Source organism: Oncorhynchus kisutch, linkage group LG17 (genome assembly GCF_002021735.2).
Source record: "Oncorhynchus kisutch isolate 150728-3 linkage group LG17, Okis_V2, whole genome shotgun sequence".
In the NCBI taxonomy this organism is placed as follows: Eukaryota; Metazoa; Chordata; class Actinopteri; order Salmoniformes; family Salmonidae; genus Oncorhynchus; species Oncorhynchus kisutch.
In genome coordinates this window covers 40340440-40356220 of record NC_034190.2, presented here as the reverse complement: position 1 = coordinate 40356220, position 15781 = coordinate 40340440, and the positions used below count along the sequence as shown (strand labels likewise).

At 42.7% G+C, this 15781-nt stretch overlaps 1 protein-coding gene across 1 annotated transcript in view; it reads right to left on the bottom strand.

Annotated features, from left to right (window-relative positions):
* The window catches only part of LOC109907665 (oxysterol-binding protein-related protein 10), a 143518-nt gene that overhangs the window by 47873 nt on the left and 79864 nt on the right, over nt 1–15781 (bottom strand). Inside the window, exon 6 of the mRNA XM_020505763.2 lies at nt 3515–3740. Within this exon, the coding sequence (XP_020361352.1) occupies nt 3515–3740 (226 nt within the window). The remainder of the gene's footprint in view (nt 1–3514; nt 3741–15781) is intronic.

Here is a 15781-nt window from a genome sequence, read left to right as displayed (position 1 = left end):
CTGTGAGATGCCTAAGACAGTGCTACAGGGAGACAGGACTGACAGCTGATTGTCCTCGCAGTGGCAGACCACATGTAACAACACCTGCACAGGATCGGTACATCCGAACATCACTCCTGCGGGACAGGTACAGGATGGCAACAACAACTTCCGAGTTTCACCAAGAACGCACAATCCCTCCATCAGTGCTCAGACTGTCCGCAATAGCCTGAGAGAGGCTGGACTAGGGCTTGTAGGCCTGTTGTAAGGCAGGTCCTCAACAGACATCACCGGCAACAACGTCGCCAATGGGCAAAAACCCACCGTCGCTGGACCAGACAGGACTAGCAAAAAGTGCTCTTCACTGAAGAGTCGCGGTTTTGTCCCACCAGGGGTGATGGTCTGATTCACGTTTATCGTCGAAGGAATGAGGGTTACACCAAGGCCTGTATTCTGGAGCAGGATCGATTTGGAGGTGGAGGGTCCGTCATGGTCTGGGGTGGTGTGTCACAGCATCATAGGGCTGAGCTTGTTGTCATTGCAGGCAATCTCAACGCTGTGCGTTACAGGGAAGACATCCTCCTCCCTCATGTGGTACCCTTCCTGCAGGCTCATCCTGACATGACCCTCCAGCATGACAATGCCACCAGCCATACTGCTCGTTCTGTGCGTGATTTCCTGCAAGACAGGAATGTCAGTGTTCTGCCATGGCCAGCGAAGAGCCCGGATCGCAATCCCATTGAGCATGTCTGGGACCTGTTGGATCGGAGGGCTAGGGCCATTCCCCCCAGAAATGTCCGGGAATTTGCAGCTGCCTTGGTGGAAGAGTGGGGTAACATCTCACAGCAAGAACTGGCAAATCTGGTGCAGTCCATGCGGAGGAGATGCACTGCAGTACTTAATGCAGCTGACTGTTAATATTAATTTTGAACCCCCCCCCCCCTCTGTTCAGGGACACATTATTCAATTTACAGTGCCTTGCGAAAGTATTCGGCCCCCTTGAACTTTGCGACCTTTTGCCACATTTCAGGCTTCAAACATAAAGATATAAAACTGTATTTTTTTGTGAAGAATCAACAACAAGTGGGACACAATCATGAAGAGGAATGACATTTATTGGATATTTCAAACTTTTTTAACAAATCAAAACTGAAAAATTGGGCGTACAAAATTATTCAGCCCCCTTAAGTTAATACTTTGTAGCGCCACCTTTTTCTGCGATTACAGCTGTAAGTCTCTATCAGTTTTGCACATCGAGAGACTGAAATTTTTTCCCATTCCTCCTTGCAAAACAGCTCGAGCTCAGTGAGGTTGGATGGAGAGCATTTGTGAACAGCAGTTTTCAGTTCTTTCCACAGATTCTCGATTGGATTCAGGTCTGGACTTTGACTTGGCCATTCTAACACCTGGATATGTTTATTTTTGAACCATTCCATTGTAGATTTTGCTTTTATGTTTTGGATCATTGTCTTGTTGGAAGACAAATCTCCGTCCCAGTCTCAGGTCTTTTGCAGACTCCATCAGGTTTTCTTCCAGAATGGTCCTGTATTTGGCTCCATCCATCTTCCCATCAATTTTAACCATCTTCCCTGTCCCTGCTGAAGAAAAGCAGGCCCAAACCATGATGCTGCCACCACCATGTTTGACAGTGGGGATGGTGTGTTCAGGGTGATGAGCTGTGTTGCTTTTACGCCAAACATAACGTTTTGAATTGTTGCCAAAAAGTTCCATTTTGGTTTCATCTGACCAGAGCACCTTCTTCCACATGTTTGGTGTGTCTCCCAGGTGGCTTGTGGCAAACTTTAAACTACACTTTTTATGGATATCTTTAAGAAATGGCTTTCTTCTTGCCACTCTTCCATAAAGGCCAGATTTGTGCAATATACGACTGATTGTTGTCCTATGGACAGAGTCTCCCACCTCAGGGACGCCCAGGTCTTGGTAGATTTGCAGTGGTCTGATACTCCTTCCATTTCAATATTATCGCTTTCACAGTGCTCCTTGGGATGTTTAAAGCTTGGGAAATCTTTTTGTATCCAAATCCGGCTTTAAACTTCTTCACAACAGTATCTCGGACCTGCCTGGTGTGTTCCTTGTTCTTCATGATGCTCTCTGCGCGTTTAACGGACCTCTGAGACTATCACAGTGCAGGTGCATTTATATGGAGACTTGATTACACACAGGTGGATTGTATTTATCATCATTAGTCATTTAGGTCAACATTGGATCATTCAGAGATCCTCACTCAACTTCTGGAGAGAGTTTGCTGCACTGAAAGTAAAGGGGCTGAATAATTTTGCACGCCCAATTTTTCAGTTTTTGATTTGTTAAAAAAGTTTGAAATATCCAATAAATGTCGTTCCACTTCATGATCGTGTCCCACTTGTTGTTGATTCTTCACAAAAAAATACAGTTTTATATCTTCATGTTTGAAGCCTGAAATGTGGCAAAAGGTCGCAAAGTTCAAGGGGGCCGAAAACTTTCGCAAGGCACTGTATGTTAGCCACATGTCTGTGGAACTTGTTCAGTTTGTCTCAGTTGTTGAATCTTGTTATGTTCATACAAATATTTACACATGTTCAGTTTGCTGAAAATAAACGCAGTTGACAATGAGAGGACGTTTCTTTTTTTGCAGAGTTTATATCCCTCATCTGCACAAAATTGAAAGCTCTCTCACAACCCCTGCTCACAGACAGACATTGGTTCTGGGATATGCAACCATTTCCTTTCTCATTCACTTAACGCCACACTTATCCAAACACCAAAAAGCACACACCACACCATCCATCTCAATACATCCACACATACCGTGCCTTCTATCTGCTGGGTTTTTATCTCTGCCATGTTGAATGTGCTTTTGTGTTCCAATTAGTTATATTTGAAGATAAATAGAAAAGCTATATATATACTTTTTTTGTATTTTTTTGTATTATTCAATCCCGTAACAAGGCTAGAATTGTGTGTTTCATTATTTGTCTCCTCTATGAGATCTTTGTGATTTTTAGAATCGCGTGGTCTTTGTGTCTCTGAACGACTGGTTGTCAATATACAGTTTATCGATGACGAGAGCTACTCGTTTCCCTTTCAATCTATTTTTCTTGAAAATAGGATACAGAATTTTGCGCCGTTCTGCAATTTCCTTCGGGAACTGGACATTCATGCCTATTTTCATGCTAGCAAGTATTTTACCCAGACTTTTAACCATTATTTTATCTTTAAAGAAAGCACATTTGGCAACGATTGGGCGTTCATACCTCTGCGCTCTCTGTCCGAAGCAGTGTACACGTTCGAGTTGGATTTTGTCGATAGCAATCTGATAGAGAGTTCCTCCTTACAGCGCTTCAGATTCTAACTACAGATTCAGGAACTTCTCCTTCTTTCTCTTGGATACCTGTAAGTACCAGATTCTCTCTCATGGATCTAGTTTGTATGCCAAGTAAGGCTTCTCTCAGAACCATGTTCTCCTTTCAGGCCCTTGCAGCTGCTGTCGGGGGCTAAGGGGAGACGGGGTGGGGGATGCCTGTGGCGGACTCACCGGAGGAGGGTCCGCAGGTGTGGTTGGGCTGGGAGGCCTGGGGCTGGCTGTGGGTCTGGGTCTGTTGCAGGATGTTCAGGCATTCTCCCAGGCAGCTCATGGTGGCAGCTGACGTGGCTTTGAGGAGCAGGAGGTCCTGGTCCAGGCAGGAAAGGGGTCCTCGCGTGGGGAGGGACTCGATGGACTGGACCAGGTTCTTCTGTTGACACTCTGCTTGGCTCATCACCTGAGGGAGGACAGGACAGGACAAGGTTAGAGGGTGTGGGTCAATTTCAAATCTGAGTGAGGGTGTTGGAGAAAATAGAAGTAAATACATACACACACACACGAAGTCGGAAGCCAAATACATTTAAACTCAGTTTTTCACAATTCCTGACATTTAATCTGAGTAAAAATTCCCTGTCTTAAGTCAGTTAGGATCACCACTTTATTTTAAGAATGTGAAATGTCAGAATAATAGTAGAGAGAATTATTTATTTCCGCTTTTATTTATTTCACACCTCGACTCGTCTGTGACATTGCCTTTGTAACCCCATACACAAGCCAAGGTGAAGTGTGTAGCTCTTGGAGTTTCCATACACTCTTGACTCTATGCTTATTCTCCGTTTTTTAAAGCAGCATCAGTCATTAGACTTGTTCTACTGATTCAGGACATACAGAAGCAGTAAAACCATGATGTTTAAAATGGCGTTTAACATCAGGAGAAAGCACTTCATCATCTGGCAGGGGGTAAGAGTGTGCAGAGGAAAAATGTGATTTAAAGTGCTTGTGTTAGCAGAAATCAGGTGGTTTTATGCATTTCCAATAGCCCATGCAATATTTTGGCAGGTATAATACAATAGTCCCAGCATCACTATTCTGTATGCAGAGTCGATTGCTAGTAGAGGAATAATGACAGCTATTTCATTCAATTCCTCATACCAGAGAGGCAAGGAAATGGATCTGTACTTTCTGTAACATTGAAACTTGGATAATGGCTGAACAACATGTATTTGCTGCAACTTTGAAACTTGGATAATGACTGAACAACAAGTATTTGCTGTAACTTTGAAACTTGGATACAGGTGCTTCTACACCTGCATTGCTTGCTGTTTGGGGTTTTAGGCTGGGTTTCTGTACAGCACTTTGAGATATCAGTTGATGTACGAAGGGCTATATAAATAAATTTGATTTGATTTGGATAATGACTGAACAACATGTATTTGCTGTCCCAAATGACCTGGACAGGGCTTTGTAATCAAAACAAAGGATCAGAGTATTCAGAATACAATATTTTTGTGATGTTTACTTTGTTTAAAGGGGAAGTTCACCCCAAAACACTCCTGGCCCGTCTTAACACTTGTCTGGCCATTTGTTAGTACCCCAGACAGTTTGTAGGTGTTTTGCTTGAGTTTTTAGATGTACAGTTGAAGTCGGAAGTTTACATACACCTTAGCCAAATACATTTACACTCAGTTTTTCACAATTCCGGACATTTAATCCTAGTAACAATTCCCTGTCTTAGGTCAGTTAGGATCACCACTTCATTTTAAGAATGTGAAATGTCAGAATAATAGTAGAGATAATGATTTATTTCTGTTATTTCTTTCATCAAATTCCCAGTGGGTCAGAGGTTTACTCAACTAGAATTTTGATAGCATTGCCTTTAAATTGTTTAATCTGGGTAAAACGTTTTGGGTAGCCTTCCACAAGATTCCCACAATTAGTTGGGTGAATTTTGGCCCATTCCTCCTAACAGAGCTGGTGTAACTGAGTCAGGTTTGTAGGCCTCCCTGCTCGCACACGCTTTTTCAGTTCTGCCCACAAATGGGATTGAGGTCAGGGCTTTGTGATGGCCACTCCAATACCTTGACTGTGTTGTCCTTAAGCCATTTTGCCACAACTTTGGAAGTATGCTTGGGGTCATTGTCCATTTGGAAGACCCATTTGAGACCAAGCTTTAACTTTAACTTAAGTGATGTCTTGAGATGTTGCTTCAATATATCCACATACATTTCCTCCCTCATGATGCCATCTATTTTGTGAAGTGCACCAGTCCCTCTTGCAGCAAAGCACCCCGACAACATGATGCTGCCACCCCCGTGCTTCACAGTTGGGATGATGTTCTTTGGCTTGCAAGCCTCCCCCTTTTTCCTCCAAGCAAAACGATGGTCATTATGACCAAACAGTTCTATTTTTGTTTCATCAGACCAGAGGACATTTCTCCAAAAAGTACGATCTTTGTCCCCATGTGCAGCTGCAAACCGTAGTCTAGCTTTTTTATGGTGGTTTTGGAACAGTGGCTTCTTCCTTGCTGAGCGGCCATTTCAGGTTATGTCGATATAGGACTCGTTTTGCTGTGGATATGGATACTTTTGTACCGGTTTCCTCCAGCATCTTCACAAGGTCCTTTGCTGTTGTTCTGGGATTGATTTTCACTTTTCGCACCAAAGTACATTAATCTCTAGGAGACAGAACCAGTCTCCTTCCTGAGAGGTATGATGGCTGCGCAGTCCCACGGTGTTTATACTTGCGTACTATTGTTTGTACAGATGAACGTGGTTCTTTCAGGCATTTGGAAATTGCTGGATGAACCAGACTTGTGGAGGTCTACATTTTTTTTCTGAGGTCTTGGCTGATTTATTTTGATTTTCCCATGATGTTAAGCAAAGAGGCAATTAGTTGAAGGTAGGCCTTGAAATACATCCACAGGTACACCTCCAACTGACTCAAATTATGCCAATTAGCTTCTAAAGCTTCTAAAGAAGCTTCTAAAGCCATGACATCATTTTGTGGAATTTTCCAAGCTGTTTAAAGTCAACTTAGTGTATGTAAACTTCTGATCCACTGGAATTGTGATACAGTGAATTATAAGTGAAATAATCTGTCTGTAAACAATTGCTGGAAAAATTACTTGCGTCATGCACAAAGTAGACATCGTAACCGACTTGCCAAAACTATAGTTTGTTTTAACAAGAAATTTGTGGAGGGATTGAAAAACAAGTTTGTATGTACATTTCCAACTTCAACTGTATATAGTGAAATCATATGTTTGAATTCAACAGCATACTCATTGACACCAATAGTGATCTATTATCATGAACTAATAAACCCACTTTTTCAGAGTAACTTTCACATTTAGATATAATACATTGACTCATACATGTACCCCCTAAACTTTAGCTACCACTCTTCAACCTTAGCTGCCTACTGTATCAACAACTAAAAGTTGAAGGGGTTATATTTGACAGATGTGAATAGATGATTATGTGGAATTGAGGAATACATGTTCTGCATTTACTTCTCTCCCCATGTTACATTTGAGTTTCTGTGGGAACGGCTGCAGCGGTTCAAACTCCCTGAGAAACAGATGCACCGACCTCACTGTGACCCTGAGAATGCCAGGGCAGCAGACAACAAACTTTACCTTGGGAAATCTCTCACTCAAAAAAGGAGGCTACGAATCAGCCTAGTGTATTTCTATTAGCATTGCTACATGCTTGGGAAAAAAACTTGCCAGAATATGCTGGATGATGCTAAATAACTAGATAATGGACATTCTGTGTGAATGAAGCGACAACCGCCTCGGTAAGTCGAAAATGTGTTAACTTCATATTTGAATAACTATTCCTTTAATATGAATCATTCCTTATGAATTGAATAAAATAAATGTGTTTTGACTAATTACTGAAGAACTCAAAAAGGTACTATGATTTTCTCCATGCGTCAATAGATTCATCATTTGGGGTTGGATCCTTGTGTATGACTCACCTCCGGGAGGCTGAAAACGACATGAAAAGCCTGTAAACCACAGTGGCAATTCTAGCTAGCAGCTACTCATCACTTACTCTTGTTTACATGTACAGTATATACATTACATTCAGAAAGTATTCACACCCCTTGACTTTTTCCACATTTTTTTACATATTTTTTTTACAGCCTGAGAAAGGTCTTCAGTCAATAATTATTCAACCCCTTTGATATGGCAAGCCTAAATTAGTTCAGGAGTAAACATGTCAAATAATACTTTGTAAAGGTCCCTCAGTTGAGGAGTGAATTTCAAAACAGATTCAACCACGAAGTCCAGGGACGTTCTCCAATGCCTCGCAAAAGAAGGGCACCTATTAGTAGATGGATGCAACAAGTTCTCACTACAAAGATACAGGCATCATTCCTAATTCAGTTGCCGGATAGTACGGATACGACTCAGGGATGTCACCATGAGGCCAATGGTGATAGGAGAAAACTGAGGATGGACCAACAACATTATATTTACTCCACAATTCTAACCTAAATGACAGAGGGAAAAGAAGAAAGCCTGTACAGAATAACAAATATTCCTAAACATGCATCCTGTTTGCAATAAGGCACTAAAGTAAAACTGCTACAAATGTGACAAAGAAAATAAACTTTATGTCCTAAATACAAAACGGTATGTTTGGGGCAAATCCAACACATCACTGAGTACCACTCTTCAAATGTTCAAACATGGTGGTGTCTGCATCATGTTATGGCTATGCTTGTCATTGGATTTTCATGTGCACTATGTGCAAAGCTGTTAGAAACTTACCCAGAAAGACTCAACTGTAATCACTGCCAAAGGTGATTCTAACATGTATTGACTCAGGGGTGTGAATACTTTCATTTGCAATAAATTTGCAAACATTTCTAAAAACCGGTTTTCACTTTGTCATTATGGGATATTATGTGTACATGGGAGAAGAAATACATCTATGTAATCAATTTTGAATTCAGTCTAACTCAACAAAATGTGGAATATGTCAAGGGGTATGAATACTTTCTGAAGGCACTGTATTACCACTAGTATATTACCATAAGTATTTATATTCCTGCTACCAGTCACTTTCCACCCCTGTTTACATGTACTGTACATTACCAGTCAAAGGTTTGGACACACCTACTAATTCAAGGGTTTTTCTTAAATTTTATACTATTTCCCACATTGTAGATAAATAGTGAAGACATCAAAACTATGAAATAACACTAAATAAAGTGTTAAACACACCAAAATATATTTTATATTTGAGATTCTTCAAAGTAGCCACCCTTTGTCTTGTTCAGTTAATATTCCAACACACAAACACACAGCAGCCCTCTCTTCAATGGCACATCCGTTGTTTTGCTGACTGACAGATTCAGTGAGAGCCATTACAGCCAGGGGTATATTTGTGGTACTTCCATTAATGCAGAATATGTAGCTAATCAAACTACAATACAGAAATGGGATGTTATTGATAGGACTACCCTCTGATGATATTTTTTCATCATCAAGAGATTTTGTACATCAAACACTACAATTAAATCAGTGACTAAATGTTTTTCTATTGGGACTGCACTGCAATGTTACGTTCTCCTTCAAAAACACAAACAACTGTTACCGGACTGACCCCCAACAGGTCCGTATGTGACTGAAGTAGCTGCAGCTCAGTGGATCAGTCCACAACTCTCATCCATCCCACCATTCAAACAGAGGCCCTGTGTCCTATCATGAGGAGTCAGCCCTGATTTTCACTAGGCATAACATGGGCTTAGTGTGTAGAGCCCCACGCCATGGGCAGCACATACACACCTTTTTGTTGTTAACAACCCGTCGCCATTACACTCAGTCAAGTTTCAGTCCTCAGACAGCTGTGGTGTTTTACATAAAAACACCTCCGGAGAGAGAGATGGAAGGAAAGAGAGAGAGAGAGAGAGAGAGAGAGATGGAAGGGGAGAGAGAGAGAGAGAGAGAGAGATGGAAGGGGAGAGAGAGAGAGAGAGAGAGATGGAAGGGGAGAGAGAGAGAGAGAGAGAGAGAGAGAGAGAGAGAGATGGAAGGGGAGAGAGAGAGAGAGAGATGGAAGGGGAGAGAGAGAGAGAGAGATGGAAGGGGAGAGAGAGAGAGAGATGGAAGGGGAGAGAGAGAGAGAGATGGAAGGGGGAGAGAGAGAGAGAGAGATGGAAGGGGAGAGAGAGAGAGAGAGAGGAGGGAGAGAGAGAGAGAGAGAGAGAGAGAGAGAGAGAGGGAGAGAGAGAGAGAGAGAGAGAGAGAGAGAGAGAGAGAGAGGAAGGGAAGAGAGAGAGAGATGGAAGGGAAGAGAGAGAGAGATGGAAGGGAAGAGAGAGAGAGATGGAAGGGAAGAGAGAGAGAGATGGAAGGGAAGAGAGATGGAAGGAAGAGAGAGAGAGATGGAAGGGGAGAGAGAGAGAGATGGAAGGGGAGAGAGAGAGAGATGGAAGGGGAGAGAGAGAGAGATGAAGGGGAGAGAGAGAGAGAGATGGAAGGGGAGAGAGAGAGAGATGGACGGGGAGAGAGAGAGAGATGGAAGGGGAGAGAGAGAGAGAGATGGAAGGAAGGAAAGAGAAAGATGGAAGGAAGGAAAGAGAAAGAGATGGAAGGAAGGAAAGAGATGAAGGAAGGAAAGAAAGAAAGAGATGGAAAGAAAGAGGAAGAGATGGAAGGAAAGAAAAAGAGGGAATAGTAAGAGAGAGAAAAAGCGATGTAGCCCCGGGTCATCAAGCCTAAGAGTATTTCCTACAGAGCCCAATACAGTACGCTGCAGTAGAATCTAAAAACAAATCCCTCTCAGGTGGCAGACGTGAGACTTCACACTCACGGTTGATTTAACACAACCTCGACTTAGAGAGAGAAAGAGACAGGCAGCCCATCAGTAGAGATAGCCTGACTGAATTAGGCCACAGTCTCCCTCTGTCAGGGACCAGCCTCCTTTACTGGAAAACTGTCACGAGCTTGAACATCCTTCAAATGATGACACACACACTGACGATTCCCAGTGAGTTCTATTATTTTGATATATATATATATATATATATATATATATATATATGCTTTGTATACACATTACATCAACTTGTCTTAAGATTCCAGAGGAAAGGAATAGAGGGTCCACAGAGAGTGGACAAACTAAAATAGCTTGGTTCAAAATGGCAGCCAGTGTGGAGGTAGACACTAGGCAGAGATAAACTGCCTCCCCTCATTTCCCACTGGAGAGACAATGAGTATAGAAATAGCCTGACCTGACTGAACCTTTGAGCCGTGGATGTCTAAATGCCCAGTGGTGCTGCTCTATTCACTGGGTCCAGGCGTCTGATGGGTTCACATCAGCCAGTTGTGACAGGCAGCACTGCTGGAGTCATGTGGTCTAGTTTCTGAGCTGGTCGGATGGTTATGGAACCTGCGAGTGAAAGGCAACAGCATGATGGCAGCACTCCCAGTGTTCACATGGAGGATGTGATGGATTTCATCAGGGGGTGTTGGGTTTGGGTTTCGACACCCAGTGAGTGTTGGTGTGCTGTGTTTCCATGAGACTGAGCAGAGGTTTGATCATGTGGAGATTCACTGGGGTGTGAAATATTACAGCCGGAGTCTCCTACTACAACCCACAAATTCACAGCTACTCACTACCTGTTAAGTTCATGTTTTCAGTATCCTTATATTTCTGCCACTACGTCACTCTGTTATTAGTACGCCTGGTCGTAGTCTCACTGTTGATGGACCTGGTCTGAGTACAATGGCAACCATGTTTTGTGAAAATACGGTTTAGTAAACGTTGTTAAACTGGAACCTAGTTGTGTCATTTTAAGTTAATAGCCATCCTCTGCTACCAAAGTTTACTGCAATGTGCCACCTCGCTTCGACAAGAAGAGGTCGTATGAAAGTTGGAATCTGGACACAGGTTACTAATCTGGACGAGAAAAAGCAAGCACTTGCGATGGTATTATCGCTCGAGGGACGAGCGAGAGATACAGCACTGGAAATATCCGTGGAGGATTTGAACAAGGATGACGGTGTGAGAACGTTGATCAGAGCACTGGATTCTGTGTGTCTTAAAGAAGAGAAAGGCCGTGCCTTCGAGGCATAATCAAACTTTGACCGTGTTACTTGAGACATTTCGGGTTGCAATGACAGAATACATAACTGATTTCGAACATGCGCAAGGATGCGCAAGTACGACATGGTTCTCCTGGATGCAGTGTTAGCTTTCAAGTTGCTAGATACCGCCTGTCTGGATGGTGGAGACATGGTTCTCCTGGATGCAGTGTCAGCTTTCAAGTTGCTAGATACCGCCTGTCTGGATGCTGGAGACATGGTTCTCCTGGATGCAGTGTCAGCTTTCAAGTTGCTAGATACCGCCTGTCTGGATGGTGGAGACATGGTTCTCCAGGATGCAGTGTTAGCTTTCAAGTTGCTAGATACCGCCTGTCTGGATGGTAGGGAGCAACAGCTTTGACTGCTTCTACTGTGCTGACATTTGCTTCAATGAAGTTGGCACTAAAAACATGTTTTGGTGTCGCGCCAATAACAGAGTGCAAATGCAGCATATTACACTGAGCAGCAGAGAAAAGGCACCAACAAGTCACGTTGTCAAGACAACCAGACGAGAGTGCCATTGCCCGGCACAAATCCACTGGACAGGTATGGAAGGAGATCAACATGTGCTATGTGTCAAAGCACTTACCATTGGGTTAAAGACTGTCCTCGCAATGGTGTGTGCATACCTATTCACCCCCTTTCCTATGAAGCCCCTAAATAAGATCTGGTGCAACCAATTACCTTCAGAAGTCACATTATTAGTTAAATAAAGTCCACCTCTGTGCAATCTAAGTTTCACATGATCTCAGTATTTATGAACCTGTTCTGAAAGGCCCCAGAGTCTGCAACACCACTAAGCAAGCGGCACCATGAAGACCAAGGAGTTCTCCAAACAGGTCAGGGACAAAGTTGTGGAGATGTACAGATAAGGGATGAGTTATAAAAAATATCAGAAACTTTTAATGTGGCTATGTGGGATATTAAGTCCATTATTAAAAAATGGAAAGAATATGGCACCACAACAAACCTGCCAAGAGAGGACCGCCCACCAAAACTCACGGACCAGACAAGGAGGGCATTAATCAGAGAGGCAACAAAGAGACCAAAGATAACCCTGAAGGAGCTGTCCACATCAGAGATTGAAGAAAATAAATAAGTAAACACTTTTGGTGTTCGCCAAAAGGCATGTGGGAGACTCCCCAAACATATGGAAGAAGGTACTCTGGTCAGATGAGACTAAAATTGAGCTTTTTGGCCATCAAGGATAACACTATGTCTGGCACAAACCCAACACCTCCAACATGGCGGCACCATGCTGTGGGGATGTTTTTCATTGGCAGGACCTGGGAAACTGGTCAGAATTGAAGGAATGGTGGAATGGAATGGCTAAATACAGAGAAATTCTTGAGGGAAACCTGTTTCAATCTTCCAGAGATTTGAGACTGGGACGGAGGTTCACCTTCCAGCAGGATAATGACCCTAAGCATACTACTAAAGCAACACTCGAGTGGTTTAAGAGGAAACATTAAATGTCTTGGAATGGCCTAGTCAAAGCCCAGACCTCAATCCAATTGAGAATCTGTGGTATGACTTAAAGATTGCTGAAAGATTAAATAGTTGCAAAGCATTGTATACAGTACAGAACCCATCCAACTTGAAGGAGCTGGAGCAGTTTTGCCTTGAAGAATGGGCAAAAAATCCCAGTGGCTAGATGTGCCAAGCTTATAGAGGAGAGACAAGAGACATGTAGCTGTAATTGCTGCAAAAGGTGGCTCTACGACGTATTGACTTTGGGGGGGTGAATAGTTATGCACACTCAAGTTCTGTTTTTTAGTCTTATTTCTTGTTTGTTTCACAATAAAATATATTTTTTTTCTTCAAAGTGGTAGGCATGTGTAAATAAGATGATACCATCCCCAAAAAGTTATTCTAATTCCAGGTTGTAAGGCAACAAAATAGAAAAAATGCCAAGGGGGGTGAATACTTTCACAAGCCACTGTATCTCTGTACTATTAAGCAAAGCTTCCCTCAAGAAGGCAGGGGCTGTACTAGACATAAAAAATGACAAGGCAGTGATGTTTAAGCAACCAGTGACCCTTGAACTTACTACCTCAGGCCACTATTGCGTAAACATTTTTGACAAAGGCATTACAGAGTCTATGTAAAAGATTAGATTTTGATGGAAACTGAGCACATGGAGATTCTGACAGTAAGAGAACATGAGAACAATTTTAAAACGTCACAAACAGTTTGGACATGCTACAGTTGACAGAGTTCAGAAATTACTCAGCAGTTCTAGGAATAATGATGAGTGTATTTCCATTCTACGGCAGATATTTAACAGTGTTGAGACATGCCAGACCAGCTTTTGGTTTGCCACTGGCTTCCAAGTACGATGAAACAGTAGCAGTAGATCTACATGAGATAGGACATAGTGTGTGGTACTTTCACATGATTGACCAAATCATATGCCTCAGTGCTGGAAGCATTGTGAATACAAAGAAGCCCAGAGAAATTGTCAAGCACTTCATTCATTCCTGGATAAGTGTGCAAGGCCCGCCCCAGAAATTGTACAGTTACAATGGAGGAGAATTCAATAATAATGAAATAAGAGAAATGGCTGAGAAATTCAACATGGAAGTAAAGCCAAATGCTGCATACAGTCCATAGAGAAATGGAGAGACATAAATCAAACACTCACAGAAAGTGAAGCAAGACAATGGATGTGACTGGAAAACAGCCCTAGATTGGGCTTTGATGGCAAAAAAACTCAATGCACAATGTTCATGGTTACAGCCCAAAACAACTAGTGTTGGGGCAGAACCATAATCTTCCCTCTGTACTTGTTGACAAGCCACCAAAACTAGAAGGGAACAATGTGAGTACATGGATGGGACAGCACCTTTCAGCACTACATGCAGCGAGAAAAGCATTCACTGAAGGAGAGAGTGTTCAGAGAGAATTCTGCTCTACGTAAAACAGCGTCGACCCACCGATGAGAAGTACGAGACTGAAAACAACGTGTACTACAAACGAGTTGACTGTCAAGAGTGCAAAGGATGGTGTGGTGATATTTGTGAGTCACGGAGGCACCATTGTCAGGGTGCATCACTCAAGATTGTGGAAAGTAAATAATCAACAAGACGGAGGGGCTGTTGCTGAGAATCAGCCTCCTAATGTAAATGACAAAAAGGACAAATTAACAGACACAAATCTATCTATCATTGCACGATGTCGCGTGCAATGATATGGACACAAACTGACACAAGAAATGGAGCAGAGGCCTTCAACCATGACACAGGTAATACTGTTGAGCGTTCAAATGAGGAAAACATTCAACAGCAGCCACGTGTAAAGACAACATGGTTGTTCCAATCTGAAAACTGGACAAACTGTTAAATACATGGACAGAAAAGTGTTATTCCACACACAGCAACCATCATTGGACGAGCAGGAAAAGCCAAAGGAAAACACCAGAACTGGTCCAACTTGCAGTACTCTGAACCAGCTACACTTTCTGGTACAACAGGGTCAGCTGACCTGTCACTTGTAGATAATCTCAGAATTGAACCAATGGAAAATCAAGAAAATCAGAATGACATTCAAAATGATGTACTTAAAACAAAGGCCATGTCATTTGACTCAGCTAAACTAGATAAGCTCAGTAATTGGAGGAAAAATGTAATGTTTGAGGAAGTCAAAGACATTGGCCAAAAATGCGTCTCAACAAGGTGGGTATGTACCCTTAAAAGAATCATGAACTGGAAGAGTGCCAAAAGCACGTCTCGTGGCTAGAGGTTTAGAGGAGCTGGCTGCTAAACAACTCCCAAACGACTCATCTAGTGGCTAGAGGTTTAGAGGAGCTGGCTGCTAAACAACTCCCAAACAACTCATCTAGTGGCTAGAGGTTTAGAGGAGCTGGCTGCTAAACAACTCCCAAACGACTCATCTAGTGGCTAGAGGTTTAGAGGAGCTGGCTGCTAAACAACTCATCTAGTGGCTAGAGGTTTAGAGGAGCTGGCTGCTAAACAACTCCCAAATGACTCATCTAGTGGCTAGAGGTTTAGAGGAGCTGGCTGCTAAACAACTCCCAAACGACTCACCGACATGCGCCTCAGTGATCTGCCAGAAAAAATGGACACTTCATTCCATAGGCATCAAATCTGCATTTTTGCAGGGAACAGAGCTGTCAAGGGACATTCACATCCGAGTGCCGCCTGAAGCAACGAGCGAAGGAACACTGTGGAAACAAAAAAAAGTGTGTGCATGGCCTGGCAGATGAATCACTCTACTGGTACAACAAAGTGCAGAGTACAGGTGGAAAAACGATTCTGCCATCTTCTATTGGCTTGATCGATTTTCGATTGGTTCAATTCTGAGTTGATCTACAAGTGTATTTGTTAAACTGGAACTGGTGTCATTTTAAATGAACAACTACTACCTCTAATCAGGTC